Raw genomic sequence first — 18,243 nt, 5'->3', positions numbered from 1 at the left:
ATAACTTTTCCATAACCGCTTCAAGTGCATCAAACATGTCTTTTTGACGTGTTGTTGTGTCCTTCAGTGGGATGAGACCTGATGTCTCCTTGTGAACTTCCAGCATTTTCTTTACTGTCCTAATGAAAACATGCGCGACACTGTGTCTGAAAAGTCAAGAGTCATCTAAAGACAAAGAAAATGCAATGCTATCTTTAATACTCATTGTCAGCTGAACATCCAAATCTTCTAGTTCTTCAGTTCCGCACATTGCACTGGGCCGAGAAAATGACATGTACTGTAGCTGCGGACACAGGTGGGCACAGCTCTTCTCCCGTTGCTTCAAGGCATTCTTTAATAAATTCACCTTCATAATTGTCTTAAATTGAATTTCTTTATATGGGTTAATACCCTGTGACAAACTAATCTTCTTACACAAGCATCATGTTCAGTGAGAAGGTATAGGTCTTCCCATACAGCATTAAAACAAGGTGGTGCTGGGGGCCTGCTATTAGAGCTGCTTGCTGCTTCTGTCATGTCTAAATGTGCTGATGGCTGGGACTATCGCTGACATGGCCCGCATTCTTTCACTTGCTCTCACCTGTCTCTGTTTACTTTTCACTGTTTGTAGATATCATCATTTATTTCATAAAGATGGAGGTTCTTCTTCATAAATGAAAGATCTCTAAAGCCCTTGTTCCGTGACTGGCTTTCTTGTTCCAGTTTTACTACTTGAGAAAAGTTAGTCTACTGTTCTGCCACTGGTTTTTTCCCCCTGTACTGAGTCTTGTCTGCCTCAAGTTTTCATTTTCACAACAATGACAGGGTTGTATGTGTTGTGAAAGCTGTCTACTGTGCAGTTTTGCGCCTGAACAATGGAAAATTAAGTTATGAGGAGCTTTTGTTGTTAAGCAAAAACTGAAATATGGTAACAAAATGTAGGAACAAGTTATAATAGTTTATTAATGGCCAAAGAAAAATTTGTAGTGGATGCTCTTGTCAAATGTCATATGGCAAAATCCCTATGTCCCTGAGGAGAACTGAAAGAATAGGAAAAGTGTCATCTAAGTGTGGAAAAAATATATCTAAAAACAAAGATGATGTGACTTACCAAACAAAAGCAGTGGCAGGTTGATAGACACACAAACAAACACAAACATACACACAAAATTCAAGCTTTCGCAACCAATGGTTGCTTCATCAGGAAAGAGGGAAGGAGAGGGAAAGACGAAAGGATGTGGGTTTTAAGGGAGAGGGTAAGGAGTCATTCCAATCCCAGGAGCGGAAAAAGGACAGGTATACACTCGGGCGCCCACACACACACACACACACACACACACACACACACACACACAAGCAGACATTTGTAAAGGCAAAGAGTTTGGGCAGAGATCCTTTACAAATGTCTGCTTGTGTCTGTGTATGTGCAGATGACCGAGCGGGGTGGCGCAGTGGTTAGACACTGGACTCGCATTCGGGAGGACGACGGTTCAATCCCGCGTCCGGCCATCCTGATTTAGGTTTTCCGTGATTTCCCTAAATCACTCCAGGCAAATGCCGGGATGGTTCCTCTAAAAGGGCACGGCCGACTTCCTTCCCAATCCTTCCCTAATCCGATGAGACCGATGACCACGCTGTCTGGTCTCCTTCCCCACACCAACCAACCAACCTTAAGTAACAACAAATAACAACAACAATATGTGCAGATGGATATGTGCGTGTGTGCGCGAGTGTATACCTGTCCTTTTTTCCCCCTAAGGTAAGTCTTTCCGCTCCCGGGATTGGAATGACTCCTTACCCTCTCCCTTAAAACCCACATCCTTTCGTCTTTCCCTCTCCTTCCCTCTTTCCTGATGAAACAACCGCTGGTTGCGAAAGCTTGAATTTTGTGTGTATGTTTGTGTTTCTATCAACCTGCCAGTGCTATATAGACACACACACACACAAAGATTCTGTAACTTACCAAATGAGAGCGTTGGTACGTTGATAGAAACAATAACAAAATAAAACCCACACCCTTTTGTCTTTCCCTCTCCTTCACTCTTTCCTGATGAAGCAACCGTGGGTTGCGAAAGCTTGAAATTTGTGTGTGTGTTTTTTATTGTTTCTATCAACATACCAATGCTCTCGTTTGGTAAGTTTTGTGTGTGTCTCTCTCTCTCTCTCCTGTTAATCCTACTTGCCAAGGGTCCTAGATCGATTAACAGTATTGAATAATCATATTTCCTTAAGCATTTTCCAATGAATCTCAGCCAGGCATCTGCTTTTCCTTCAGTCTTGCTTTATGTGGTTATTCCACTTTCATTTGCTCCAGATAGTTAATTGTAGGCATTTTACAGTTATGTTTCCAGTGATTTTACACCAACAGCATAATTGAATAGTAATGGATCTCTTTGGCCATTTTAGCACATTGTTACAGTCATTTATGTTCAGTGCCAATTGCCAGTCCCTGCACCAACCATTGATGCTGTGCAGGCCTTTCTGCATTTTGCCAGTCTTCTGGCTTTGCAATTGTCCTGTGGACACCAGCATTGCCTACCAAAAAAAAAAGGGGGGGGGGGCCCTCATAGAGCTTCTGATGTTATCCACTAGACCATTTGTATACTGGGTACTTCAAAAATAGTTTACAAACTTTGGGGATGGGTCCCATACACCAAAACAAGAAAAAAGTCCATGTAAACGTATGTCCAAAAATCCTTGATTTTTCTGATTATTAAGGAAAGTTGAGTTGAATGGCTTTGCAGTACAACCCAACTACTTCATTTACCTACGCTTCTATTAGAATTTTATACCTAGATGGTGTTGTGCTACCAGGGAGACTTGTTTACATTCATAGTTTGCCTATCTCCAGTGTGTCCATTGTGTCCAAGTACTACAGGTAGTCTTAACTGGAAGAGCTCCCTTCAAACATGGCAGGACATACATTTTGTAAGTACGCAGCCATGATTTTTAGTTACGACCATTTTAATGGTATTGGACAAGAGCCTGCAGCGCTAGATCAAATGAAATTTCCAGACCGCAGACAGTCAAGTCATCCAACCTTTGGTGCTCTGTATCGTCACATTGTTGAGACAGGGTTCGTAGCACCACAACCTGTTGACTGCAGAAAACCACATGCTGCTCGTATGCCTGACCAGGAAGACCACAAGACGAGTGGCCCTTGTATGTGGCGCCTATCCAAGTTCAGTATGGAGGATACTTCATGAACAACTCATGTATCCATCCCATCTTCAACATGTGAAGTACCTTACGCCTACCTATGGCATACCATGGGAGAACTTTTGCCAATCTGTTGTTTGTTTCTTTAGTTTTGTTTGTAGATGAGGCAGAGTTTGGAAGTGATGGTGTAATAAATTTCCACAACCAACACATATGGGCCGATAGAGATCTTTATGGTGCAGCACAGGCTAGACATCAGCATCAGTTTAAATGTTCATGATTCGATGAGTATATGCATGTTTAGAAGGTAGACAAGTGCATTTTGAGCATTTGTTATGAGTTTTCGTGTTGATGAACTCTAGTTACCTGAATTGTGGACTTTCATCAACAACTCAAAAATGAAGAGTTTTTGGACATGTTTATATTAACTTTTTTGTTGTTTTGGTGTAAGGAACCTGTCCCCAAAGTTTGTAAAAGTATTTTTGAGGTGCCTGTATATTGTAATCAGTAATAGTCCTATAATACACCTTGGGGTATTCCAGAAATTTCCTTTACACCTGTCTATTTCATCCCGTTAACAATAATATGTTGAGTTCTGTTTCTTAGGAACTCTTGAATCAAATCATAAATCTGTCTGATACTCAGTAAGCTAGTATTTTGTTCACTGAAAAACAGTGCAGACCTGTCAGAAAGCCTTCCAGAAGGCAAGGAACTCGTTATCAACCAGTGCTTCATAGAGGAACAGATGCTGTGTTTCCCAACATCTCCAGTTATAGAATCCATAATGGCTTTTACAGAGGAGATTTTAATCATAAAGCGTGGGCACAGAACATGTTCCATAATTCCACAGCAAATTGACATCAGCAATAAAAAGTAAAGCAGTCACCAAGCCGAAGATTGTTTTGGACACCACACTGCTTTACAGTTAGAGGGGGTTTGTCGTTGCGTTACTTCCAACCTTTGTACTTGCTTACCCAGCCAATTGTAGGAGGACCGACAGTTTAACATGGATTCCGAACCACAGAGCAACTCGACATTTTTCAAATCAACAGACATTGCCTGAGGTGGCAAGTGAGAGATAAAAATCCTAGGATTGACACGGAATCAAACCCAAGACCTTTGGATTCGTAGTCTGACACTGAGTCACACAACGTCAGCAATATAGGCCTATAATTATGGGAATGAGTTCAATGGCCCTTCTAAAAAGTGGGAATGGTGTGCTTTTTTCCTAATTGTTTGCCTTTCTTCCAGCGACCCATGATATACTACTGCTAGCAAATTCTCAACCTTATGGGTCTCTCATGTTGTCCAGATTAATAAGCATTTTCAGTTGATTTTCTATTCCACGGTCATGTATCTCAATATCCGCCATTTTGCCATTGGCACAATGATTGAAAGGAGAAACTACATCATATTCTTCCAGTGTGAAACAATTTCAGAATACTGAATCCAGTATTTTGGAGTTCTCTCTACAGTCTTCTGTTCTTGTGTCATTATGGTGCCTGAGCAACCACATAGATGATTTTGATCTGCTTACTGATTTTATGTAAGTCCAAAACTTCTTAGATTTTTAGTAGAACAGTTTGCAACATTTTTACTTTCTAATTTATTGAATGCTTCTCACATTGCTTACTGGTTCTCATTTTGGCTTCAGTCAGATTTTGCTTGTGAACTTTACTTTGACTTCACTTCAATCGATGGTGAAGCTATCCTTGTTTCCATGGCAACTTTGTCACAGCTATTGTACCGCAGTTGGTTATAGCCTCTCTCATAAACTTGCCCTGCAAATACTTGTGAAAGGCATATTATACATTGTTTGTGAATTTTGTTCAGTTTTTCTTCACATCTTCGTCCTTCACAGCTGAATATTTTGTATTGGCTACTCAGACAGTTAACAGTTAGTTTGTCATCATATAAAGTAATTTTGTGATAAGGAATTCAGAACAATCTCAGATGAATGCCTGTCCCTGGCACCAGTTATAAGTGCATTTCACTCTCATTGTATAGCTGACAAATTGAAATTTCTCCTTATCACAATAGCATATTTGGAAACTTAACAATATTCTCCAAGGTCTCTCTAGAGCACTCTGCCACTACAACTCGTGAGGCATTTTGTCTATAAAAGCATCAACCCATCCTGTTTGACCCAACTTTGATTTCCCCATATATCGTGATCTGTAAATGCCTTCAAGAACAACTTAAGGAATATGGAACAAATCAAGGTTTACGTTGACAAAAAACTAAGAAGTAATAATAACGTAATCTTCATAATGAATTAATTCATGCTTTTGCTAAATTTGGGTAAATCAGTAACAAAGCTGATATTTTCAGAAATTCTGCTGCTTCCTATTTTTTGCTGTATAACTGTTGTTTTTCTAATAGTAGTACCCATGGGTGTCTGTGATTTTTATTAACAAGCTTTGTCTGTGTACCACATTTTGGCAGTCAATTTTTTGTTCCTCATATTATAATGTAATTGTGTAGATAAGAGATTTAAAAATTTTACAGTGCTTTTTTTGTATAAATAAGACATTTCCACAGTGGAGCAGCAGTAAAAATAGAAGTAAGAGTAGCATTGCCTGTAGATATTTTTTATATAACTTGTTCAATCATTTGTATTTGCATGTTACTATTTAGTGGAGCACAAATATTTCCTTCCTACAGATTTGTTTCTCCTCCTGTGTGTAAAACTTGTATAGAATTTTGTTTTCTCTCTTGGTTTTTAAAGGTAACAGCCAAAGACTCATTAGATGTTTACATTGAGCATCGGCAAATGTTAGAACAACGCTTACGACAAACAGGTGAACAACGGAATCCACAAAACAAGTATCCTCCTGAACTAATGAGGAGATTGTAAGTATTGGGCATTTGACCAGTTATATACGCTTTCATTGTCGTCATATGTGAAAGTTATATTCAAGTATCAAACAGTGCCGCTCTTATTCATTCTTATTGAAACAGATAAATGCCATAAGTCATTTAAGTTACAATAATGGTATTGTTACATTATATTTGGTGTTACAGTCTGTGTAAGAGCAAACTGATTCCAACAATTTTGGCACATTGTTCTTATTTCTAAACTTCTTCCTATTGTTAGAGTGCGTATGGTTTCATTTTAAGCTTGTAGGATAGTACTTAAGCCCATACCAAATCAAATACTCATCCAGCAGGGGCCAAAGTTAGGTGCTGACCTTATGCTGCACTCAATGCAACAGAGGATAGATGTCGCCATTTTGTCATACTTTCATACTGGAGATAACCAACGGCAGGATGACAAGGGGTATCAAATGATAAGCTTTTAATCAGGTGTTTGTCTGCCAGAAAATGAATTATTCGTGCTCCCAGAATTTCTCGTATTCCTTTTTCCACACCCACCGTTGCCCATGCCTGCCACTTCATTTCATTAACACTTTGAGGACTGGACAGCTAGAGAGTAGTTCAGCTGGCAGGTAATGTTTTTATACCACACAGAACTGGTGTCAGTTTATTGCATTTAAAAGGGGCTCATTTTTGTGTGAAATACTGCAAAGATACTTACAGTTACATTAGTGAACATGTTGTGTATTGAAATGAATATGGATTGTTTTCACAATAGCAATGAATTAATTTTCATCCGTTGTTTCCTAAATGGTGATGAATTTAGAAGTTGTTGGTACTAAAAATAAAACTACTTGAAAATTGTGTAGTATGTAGAATACTTAGTATGAAAGGTCAGCTAGATCTTTAGCTAGCGTTTTTCTATTTTTCATTACTATGTTGTAATGCCATCTTGAAAATGAATGTGAAGCATGTAGCAAATGACAATCGATGCTCTCTGCACAGTGAGTGGCGCTTGCCAGTAAGGGAAATGTGAACACTGCAAAGCAAGTAACATACAATGTTGTCTGTATTCCTTTTCCACCAATTCAAGTGACAAGTGTTGCTGTCTGTGCTTCCTCATGGTAATAAGAACATCATAAAGTATCTTTGTACAGGTGACAGACGGAATACGAACTTTAAAAAACATTACAAAACTGAAAAATGGCCAATGGCATTCCTGTATTGCTTGTTGTTTTGGAGTGTAATCCATGCAATGCAGGAACTATGCCTATCCTTTCCAAAAGTGTTAAACAACACCCAGACTGTCCCCTCTGCAGTTCCTTCTCCTATCCTGTTTTTGTACTGCTAACCCACTCTGTGTGACACATGCAGTTTCCCCTGCCTTTGACCGTGTAAGCTAACCATCCTGTTTCTCTCACCCACCTGACCCAACAATCAGACTGCAGCACCAGAACACTGTGTGTGTGTGTGTGTGTGTGTGTGTGTGTGTGTGTGTGTGTGTCCTTAGGATAATTTAGGTTCGTACATACAATTGCATCGGGGCAGAGGGCACGTTTCCCAGATGCTGGTAGGAAGCAGCTGTCATACCTGTACCTAAGCCCGGCTGGGGCAAAAACCTTCCTTCTAGTTATCACCCCATTTCTCTCACCAGCTGTGTTTGCAAGATGATGAAACATATGATTCATGCCTGGGTGGTATGAGGGCTCGAGTTTCACAATTTACTAACCACTGCAGTGTGGATTTCGAGTGCGGCATTCTGCGGTTGACGATCTCATCACTGTCAACCCAAGTCATGAAAGGTTTCCTGCGGAAATACAAAACTGTGGCCGTGTTTTTCAATTTGGAGGAAGCCTACAACATCTGCTGGAGTACTGCTATCCTCCACACTCTCTACATACGGGGCTTCTGTGGCCACATGCCCCGTTTCCTTCTGGAATTCTTAAAAGATCAACTTTTCAAGGTACGTATGAGTTCTGCCTTGTCAGACACCTTTACCTGGAAAAACAGTGTGTCTCAAGGTTACATCCTGAGTGTTGTCCTCTTTGCTGTTGCCATTACCCTACTATGGCCTGTCTCACACCAGGCATCTCTGGATCCCTTTTCATTGACGATTTTGCCATCTATTGCAGTTCTCCATGGACTCATCTCGTTGGAAGGTGTCTTCAGCGATGTCTCGATTGTCTTTACTCTTGGAGCACCGACAGCCAAATTTACTCATACCTAGATTCCAAATCAGTTCAACACGGTTTCTAACTGCGCTCGCACTTATGCTTATCCTTATCATTCATGGTATAAAATAAGGTGGCCATTGCCATTCTGTTCCTGTACAGCCACCTTTACAGTATTAAATGTTTCATAATCCTAAAATTGATATTTTTAAACAGTGTCTGCGCTCACTTCATCGTGATGGCTGAGTGCGACTGACTCACTGCCTCCCATCAACCGATCTCTAGGCACTAATTTGCACCGTTCAAAACTATGGGCGATCACCGTAGTGATGCTGCTGTGCCTTAGCAAAGAGACACACAGTGCTATAGTAAAAAGCATAAGGGAAAGATTCGATCCATCGAATGCCAGATCAACATCTGTACTCTTACAGCTTCTGTAGTTATCTGGATAGCAAAAGTTTGTTGTAAAATGGAGACAGTTTGACTGATGAAGAAATTCTGGAGCTGCTCCGGAATTGACGATGATGGTTTTGAAATTGATGATAGCATATCTGAAAAGGCGGAATCTGCTTTTCTTCTTCATCTTATAAGCAGGAGCTACAGAAAGAAGTCGAAAAAGTTTTAAGATTTCTAGGGTTTGCAGCATTCACTGTGGCCCGACTGGAATGGGTTAACATTGCATATATACAGTACAAAATTTGGAAACTGTAATGCTTGTTATTTTAGAAAACATTTATTTTCAGTGAAATATATTTCAAGGACCTATCTGCAACCAAGCCCACTCCAATTAGAGATGTAAAGGCCGATCACATAGGAAAACTTGTAACAGTTCGTGGAATTGTTACAAGGAGTACGGAAGTGAAGCCAGTTATGACAGTTGCTACTTACAGTTGTGATCAATGTGGCGCTGAAACTTACCAACCTGTAAGTATATATATGCCTTCTCTTTGTAGTGTTTATTTGTATAATGTAATTGATATAAAGCTCTCTTCATTAAAATTAAAAAAAGAAACGTTCTTAGTAGATGCTAGCATAAAAAATGTGTAAATTTCAATGATATAATAAATTCCAGAGAGGTAAAAAGTTATTAGGAACAAATAGAAGTAGTAAAGGATACAGCAGTACTTTACTCCTCAAAATTAATATAGTCATTAAGCACTTCTGCTTCCATATGAAATCAGATCAGACAAATAGAAATAATCGAACATACCCATGTACAGCACAAGGTTGACTAATCATCTGTGCTTTCTGATGATCAATTAGTTTTACATCTAAAGCATTAATGGGAATTCATTAATGGAAAAATATGTAAAATAAGGGAAAATTAACCATTCACCTACAGTAGACTGATGTGTGCCACATAGACAAATGTGACAAAAGCTGTTTTCGTTAAAGTGTTCACTCTTTTTTTTTCTGTTATACGTCTGTATGTGCAACATGTCAGTCTACTACAATATTAGAGAAGAAAATTTGCCACTCACCATGTAGCGGAGATGTGAGTCACAGATAGGCACGACAAAAAGATTCTCACAATTACAGCTTTCGGCCTTTAAGACCTTTGTCAACAATAGACACTCAAACGCAAACGCAACTTGCACACACGACTTCAGTCTTGGGCAACTGAAACCACACTGTGAGCAGCAGCACCAGTGCTTGATGGTAGTGACGACTGGGTGGGGGTAAGGAGGAGGCTGGGGTGGGGGTAGCAGACAGTGAAGTGCTGCAATTTAGACGGAGGGCAGGGGTGGGGGAGTAGTGGGTAGGAGATAAATAAAAAGACTGGGTGAGTTGGTGAAATGACAGCTGGTTAGTTCTGGAATGGGAACAGGGAGGAGGCTGGATGAGTGAGGACAGTGACAGTCTGCTATATATAAGTGTTTTGCCTCTCCCATAGTTTATATATAGTTTTACACAAAGGATATTTTAATTAAAATTTGTTGTGTATGGAGTAAAATTAAAATAAAAAAGCACTAGTTTGCTTTTGTTCTACAGAACCAAGAACTGACAGAAGATTCAGTTAACAAGTAAAATTAGAGTTTGGGAACTGTCAAGGTATTGCTATTAACTGTAAAGAACCAATTAACTTTACAGAATAAATACCTTTTTAGGATGTATTGTACCTCTGCAAAATATTTGCAGCCCATATAGAAGTGCTATTGGTATAATTGAAATTACTTGTTTTTGGCAGGGTCAGATTTTTCAGGCATAAGAAAGGTATCTAAAAATGAACATAGAAACTATTCAGAAGTTATGGATTCATTGTCTTATAAAAGTAACAGTAACTGGAGAGTCAAATACATGTCAGGGTTTTACTGCTAGTGGTTTCTTTTTTCATAAACAGAGAAAGAATGTAAGAAGGACAAAATTTAATTAAGCTGTGAAAGTCTTTTTTGTTCTATCAAAATATCATGTGATTAATGACATGTTTTTAATTTACAGGTGGCGGGAATGAGCTTCATGCCAGCTAGTTTGTGCCCCAGTGATGACTGCCGTGTCAATAAGTCTGGTGGTAGGTTGTACCTACAAACTAGAGGATCAAAATTTGTGAAGTTTCAGGAACTAAAGATTCAAGAGCAGGTAAATTCTTTAATTTCATACTGTGCACTCTCCATAGCTGCCTGTTTGGAAATAGTTTCTATTTTTACCATATTTTCTGTCTTATTCTTTCACATCCTTGCTTTCACAATCTCTATAATCAGCCATTGATTGGTGATAAATCTACAGTGAGCATCAACGGAGGCTTAGGAGTGCAAAGAAAATAACTTGCAGTGCAATGTAATTGGATAGATAAAAAATCTACTCACCAAGCAACAGCAGTGGAACACACACACACAAAAAGGTTTTACTTTGCAAGCTTTCAGAGCTCTGTCTTCGAGCAGAAGGGTTGAAGGGGAAGGAAGAAAGGTAAAGCAAAAGGACTGGAGACGTTTAGGAATAGGGAAAGAGTTTGGAAAAGTCACCCAGAACCTAGGTCACGGGAGGCATATCAGACAGGATGAGGAGGAGGGAGCCTTTCCTTCTCATCCCATCTGGTGAGTCTCCCCGGACCCAGGGTTGTGACTGTTTCCAAACTCTATCCCTTTTCCTATACCTCTCTAGTGTTTTTCCTTCACCGCTCTTCCTTCTCCCTCAATCTTTTTGCCAGAAGGTGGAGCATCTTGCTCTGAAAGCTTGCAAAGAAAAACTTTTTTTTTTTATGTGTGTGTTCTGCTGCCATCGCTGGGTGAGTAGGTTTTTTTATCTGTCCAGTTACATTATACTGCCACAGATAATAAAATTGTGTTACGATTAGCAACCTATTGAAGGTCAGTCAGAAATAATTAGGTGTGAGAGAGTCTGGGTATAGGAGGAGGGAGAATGATGGAGGGATTACCTTTTAAAAATACTGGCAACAGGTGATGAACAGTTGGCTGAAGCATTCCTTTAACCATTTGACTGCTACAAAAGTACTTGCGCCATTCCGTGGTGAGTGCGACTTTGTTATTGCCGTACGCAGTTATCTCAGTTATCTGTGTACATGTCCTGCCACACAGTGTGACTCCACTGTCATGAATACTCATGGAGTGCTGGACTTGACAACTTTGTCTGCCGCTCTGGGTTTCACCATCCCCCAATAAAGAATAAATGCAATTACTCTAAAAACAACAGTTTTTTACTTTAAAACTCCTCTAGAAGCCTGTGACGAAAAATGTTTCACTTTGGATTCATCTCAGTAACTGAATGTTCTTTCATAGTAGTAATCTTCCATAAATCTGCTGTCCTGCATGTATTCGTAACTGTAATAACTCGAGGAAAGGATGAATCTATAGGTGACACACTCCAGTACATTAGCAGTCTTTGGGAACTGCAGTAATAACTTTTTGGCTCCACATTTGTTCATTGCGTTCGTGAATTGTCACCACTGTGGCTGAGCAGTCATTTGGGCTCTGATTTTAGGAAAACTACCTGGCAAAAGAATATGATTATTTCACATCGTACAGTTTGGTATCTTCACTCGATAAAGGACTGCATCCCCCCCCCCCCCCCCCCCCCCCCTTAGTTACTGTGCTTGCTACATCCAATTAAATAAAACATTGAACAAAATTTTAATATTTTGCTGAGGTAAAAACACATTGCTCAGATTTTGTGTAAAGTTCGTTTCACATAATTTATTGCTGTGTAAGAGATATAACTAACATATCGAAATTGTATTTAAAGTTGAGAGCTGAACAATGTGTGCAATCGTTGTCAAGATATTGGCTTTTATATTTAAGGGACGTTTGTGCAGATTGCACAAACAGGTGCATAAATTGCTGCATGATTAATACTAAAAACTTCGTATATATCGAGATACAGATGCAACGATAACTTTTAATATCCCATCAAAAAAGAATATTGTGGCATTGCACACATTAATATTTACAATATTGTGTATGGGATATTAAAATTTAATTGAAAGCTCTTTGTTGTTATCTTACAAGATGTAATTGCTAAATAACTGAACATTTCATTTATTTAACTTTCCATCTAGATCTTTTGTCTGTTTACAACCTTTAGAATGCAATATAACCTACGTGTAATGATATCATCTTGGCAACTAGTCCCTCTAGCAACACTATTTCAATGGTTTTTATATTGATGTGTCTAATGCTCTGCTGTAGTTACTTTTATCCTGTGATGCCAAGCTCCAGGTGTGATTGCCTAGGTATTAGATAAAACATCTCTGATCATTAGTACAGTAAAAAATATGATAATATATGTCTCCAAGTAGGAAAAAGTGAAGAAGTTGCAGCCTACAAATTCATGAAAACTGTGGACAGATATTCATTCTGTGATATGTTAATAGCACAACATCTGAGGAGCTTGACATCTGAACAAGAGTTATTGTAGGGTAACTTTTGTGTAGCTCCTCAAAAAATTACTAAAATTTTAAGTTAAGAACCATGATGATGCAAAAAAAAAAAAAAAAAAAAAAAAAAAAAAAAAAAAAAAAAAAAAAAAAAAAAATATATATACAAAATTGGAAAACACAACCTTCGTTCTAGTGGATTCTGGCATCTGTGACGTTCCCAAATTTGTCATGTCCGAGGATGTTAATCTAAATCATCATTAAAGTTGCATAAACTTCCTTATAAAATAAAATACAAATGACATATTGAAAGTTAATTAACTGCCACATAATGACTAAGAACATCCCTCAGGTATTTCTGTTGTAGGAGTAATTACTGAAATGTTCTGTTTTGAAATTCTTAATAAATAGTTCAGACTGATATGTAAGTCGCCAATTACCAGCTAACAAAATGTTATTGCCAACATTGTCATTGCAGTTTCCCAAGCAGAAAATCTTAAAATCTAGCTGTTACCTTCTCCTGAAATTTGCAAACAAAAAGTCGTCACATTGTTTTTCTTGTTCCTTTGTTATTTAGATAATGTTTTGCTCATTGTCCCTGAGAGAGAGAGAGAGAGAGAGAGAGAGTGTGTGTGTGTGTGTGTGTGTGTGTGTGTGTGTGTGTCCACAGTAAACACAACAAAAACTCCCAAGCAAAGATGGAGATCCACAGCAGACTGCTTATGCATTGAGGCAATATGTGGACATGAGAATGCCTATATATATAGTTGCATTTTTTCCACAAATTTTTGTGCATGCACTTTCATTTCTGTGCATCTGCAATTGAACGCAAGGAAAGGGGCATCATATGAACACTCCATTATGGATGGTTGAATATGGAGCATCAAATGAAGTAATTGAAAAGAAATCTTGGGCAGCGTGTGCGGAGTATTTTGTTCCTTGAGAGTGATTCACGAATGGTAATGAAAAACCACAAAATAAAACCTTTAATAGGCACATCTTCCACTACTGCTGATAGGAACATTATAAACACCACGGCACCCTTAGTTTCCTTATCAATAGGTTACTTCAGCAGAGAGGAAATAGCAATTGATTGTGGCAGGTTGGAAGGAGGAGGGAGGGGGCCAGATCACTCGACCCTTAGAATAGCTTTAAAACAGTCAGGAAGCATAATACAAATAATTTGCTACAAATTTAGAACAACAAAGGGGCACCTAAGGGGAAAATATTGTAAAGGTTATGTTGTAATGGTAGTGGCAGACTAATAAGAGATTACTCTAGGAAGGTGACAAGATCTGTATTTCATATTCATTCAGCAACCACTGGTCGTATAGATAGTATAGGTTTTGACAACTGCTCCCTTGTAGACGTACAATAACAAGATTTTATATTAAAAATTACATGTCAGGTTTAGGATATACCACACTATTATAGCATTCTTCTTCCTTAGAACTACTTCCGAAAATTTGTCTCTGACTGCTTTTTTTTTCCCCATATAGAAGAGACAGGCCTTAACTCTGTGACTTATGTAGATGAATTAATTTATTCTGCTCCACTACTTCTCAGATGCTGAGGATGTGTTTAAACACGGCCTATGGGCTTTCCTTAAGCGATGTTGAAGTGTTTACATGTCACTTCTGTGGACGAGTTACTTCCATATCTTAGTGAATAAGAAAGTTTTGAGTATTTATCATATAACAGGAGTGCATTTTTGCACGCTATCATTTTCAGAAAATCCCCCTTACAGAATTAGGAATGCAGCTTGTGACCATATGCTAGGTATAAAAGCTGGTAACAGAATAACACCCCCAAATGAGATATCACTCTGCTCTACATTTTAAATAAAAATTCAAAATCTCATCTACATTTCATATGCAGCAACAGATGAACTAAAATCAACCATATGCAAATTTTATGCAATGTGTTTTTACCTCTGCAAGCTCGTTAAAATTTCATGCAATGCTTTACTTAATTTGATGCAGCACAGTAACTTTGATGCATAACGAACAGAAATTCAGACCTTTATTGAGTGAAGATGTCTGATCGTAAGGTGTACAAACATAAATTTTTTTCATTAAATGGTTTTCTTAAAATCAGCTAGTATGTACCCCCTAGAGGCTGGAACACCATCCCTCAGCTCAGGTAGCAGCATTAGGCAAGCAGTACTGCGACAACAAAGCCACACTTAGCACGAAATGCAGAGAGCATGTCTGTAGCAGTCAAAGGTTTAATATAGAGGGAATGTACATTTAGTATTTTTAGTCCTTGAAACTATGGGAAGTATGAGGATATGTTGAAAAGCATGAGTCCATTTCTGGTGTTTATGGGAACTATTGCTGGACAGAAGGATGCAAATGTCCATCTTGTACAACAACCTCTTAGGTTTTTGAGCATACATATATACATCTACATCTATACTCTGCAAACCATAGCGAAGTGAGTGTCAGAGAGTGCATCCCGTTGTACTAGTTATTATTATTATTATTCCCTTTCAATTCTGGTATGGTGCGCGGGGAGAGTGATTGTTTGAATGCCTCTGTGTGTGCAGTAGTTATTCTAATCTTATCCTCACTATCTTTATGAGATAGTGTGGGGTCTTGAAACTGTTTTTGGGAGTGTGACCATTTGTGCTGCCCTTCTCTGTATACATTCAATACCCCACGTTAGTCCCAGTTGATACAGGTCCCACACACTTAAGCAATAATCTGGAACTGGTCACACAAATTTTATGTAAGCAATTTCCTTTGTAGATTGATTGCAATTCCCCAGTATTCTACCAATAAACTGAAGTCTACCACCTGCTTTATCGACAACTGGGCCTATGTGATCATTCTATTTCATATCGCTACAAAGCGTTACATGCAAGTATTTGTATGAGTTGGTCGATTCCAACAGTGACTCACTGATATGGTAGTCATAGGATACTATCTTCATGTTTTTTGTGAAGTGCACAATTTTAAATTTATGAACATTTAAAGCATGTTGGCAATCTTTGAACTGCTTTGAAATCTTATCAAGATCTGACTGAATATTTATGCAGCTTCTTTCAGACTGTACTTCATCATAGATAACTGCATCATCTGCAAAATGTCTGAAGTTACAGTTAATATTGTCTGCAAGGTCATTGATACGCAACATGAACAGCAAGGGTCCCAACACATTTTCGTGGGGCACACCTGAATTTACTTGTACATCAGACAATGAGTCCTCGGTCCAATTACAAATTTCACTTGTTATCCGACATGTTCATACTTTTGACAATAAGCATAGGTATGGTACTGAGTCTAATGCTTTTTGGAAATCGAGAAGTAATGCATCTATATGATTGACTTGATCCAAAGCTTTCAGTATGTCTTGTGAGAGACGTGTGTTGAGTTTCACATGATCGATATTTTTGGAAACCATGCTGGATGGCATTGAAGAGGTTATTTTGTACAAAAGACGTCATTTTTGAGCTCAGAATATGTTCTAAGATTCCACAACAAACCAATATCAAGGATATTCAATGTTTGTGGGTCACTTCTACTACCCTTCTCGTAGGTGGGTGTGACCTGTGCTTTTTTCCAAGGAATGGGAATGATTTTTTGTTCAAGGGACCTACCATACATGATAGTTACTAGAGGGGCTAAATCAGCCACAAATTCAGTACAGAATCTGATAAGGATTGCATCAGGTCCTGGAGCTTTGTTCAAATTTAACAATTTCAGCTGCTTCTCAACATCACTGTCACAAATACTTCTTTTCAGTGGTACAAGGACTAAATTGGGGCATTTCTCCTGCATTTTCTTTTGTAAGGGAACATTTGAATATGGAGTTAAGCATTACAGGTTTTGCTTTGCTACCCTAAGTTTCACTTGCTGTTTTATTCACGAGGGACTGGACACTAACTTTGGTGCTGCTAACAGCCTTTACATATGACCAGAATTTCTTTGGGTTCTGTGAATTATAATTTGACAGTATACTGCTATGGTAGTCACAGAAGGCATCACGCATTGCTCTCTTGACAGCCAAATGCATTTCATTCAGCATGTCTCTATCTATAGCCCCGCACTTGATTTTACGTCTATTATGCAATAATCTCTCATTCTTTAGAAGTTTCTTTACTGTAACTGTATACCCTGGATGGTCCTTCCAATTACGGACTGTTAGACTGGGTACATATCTATCTAGTATGTGGTAAACTATTCTTTAAAACTTGAGTCATAGTTCCCCTACATTCTCTTGTCCTGTGCTGAAAGTTTCAAGTTCCTCATCTGAGTTATGACCCTACTGATTTTCCATTTAGTTTGCTGAACATATATATCTTTATGCTTGTTTTAGTTGTTCTTTGTGCTTTGGTAATCACTGTTGCCACAACCGCATCATGGTCACTGATACCAGTTTCGATGTGGACATCCTCAAAGAGCTCAAGTCGTGCCATTAGATCCAATATATTTTCATGTGTGAGGTTCCTAACTGCCTGTTCTAGGTGGTCTCCAGAGAAGGCATTTAGTAAATGTCTGAAGATGGCCTTGTAAGCCGAAAACCGGTTAGCAATAAGAATAATATTGTAGAACAAAAGCAAACTGGCGCTTTTCATTTATCGTTTAGTAAAGCTTCACCAGATATCTTATCACCCCCACCGCCAACAAAACTGCAAGTTTCCCAATTAATTGTTGGATGATTAAAGTCTTCACCGATGATTACAGTATGATCGCGGAACTTAATAATGAACTGAGGTTTTCTCTAAAGTTTTCGGTTACATCAGAGGATGAGTCTCGTGGGCGATAACAAAGATCCCATTATTTTATACCTACCCCTGATACTGAGTCTTGCCCAAACAATCTCACATGCAGCTTCAATTTCTATCTTGGTGATTTGAGTTTCTTGTCTACTGTGCCAAATACACCATCTCCATTTCACATTTGCCTGTTCTTTCCATATACACTCATTTATGACGTGCCCAGTGACTGGATATTGGATGTCTCAAAGCTGGTAGTTTGTATATGTTCTCCCAGTTTCATAGTGAAAACTCCCCTGGAGAAAACATGGCTGCTTTTGCATCAACCATCTATTGGGTACTGTACAATTTGCTATGCAGCATGATTCAAGACCAGAGTATCTGCTGTATGGTAAGAACCATTTCGATTCTACCAACCACTACCAGTTCCTCCAAATTCCAGAGGTGGGCACTTGATCATTAAAATACTCTCTCAGCCCACTGTCGCCACCCTTACAATGGCACCACCTGAGTAGGCCTAGCTAATTTTGAGGTATCTTCTGGTTTTACAATTTATTGATCGGGTCCCA

General features: G+C 38.7%; 1 protein-coding gene across 1 annotated transcript in view; it reads left to right on the top strand.

Annotated features, from left to right (window-relative positions):
• The window catches only part of LOC124594117 (DNA replication licensing factor Mcm7), a 72,507-nt gene that overhangs the window by 3,882 nt on the left and 50,382 nt on the right, over nt 1-18,243 (top strand). Inside the window, exons 4-6 of the mRNA XM_047132474.1 lie at nt 5,867-5,991; nt 8,870-9,050; nt 10,566-10,703. Of these exons, the coding sequence (XP_046988430.1) occupies nt 5,867-5,991; nt 8,870-9,050; nt 10,566-10,703 (444 nt within the window). The remainder of the gene's footprint in view (nt 1-5,866; nt 5,992-8,869; nt 9,051-10,565; nt 10,704-18,243) is intronic.

Source organism: Schistocerca americana, chromosome 2 (genome assembly GCF_021461395.2).
Source record: "Schistocerca americana isolate TAMUIC-IGC-003095 chromosome 2, iqSchAmer2.1, whole genome shotgun sequence".
Classification (NCBI taxonomy): domain Eukaryota; kingdom Metazoa; phylum Arthropoda; class Insecta; order Orthoptera; family Acrididae; genus Schistocerca; species Schistocerca americana.
The sequence above is the reverse complement of the archived record's forward strand: the minus strand, read 5'-3'. Positions and strand labels throughout refer to the sequence as shown.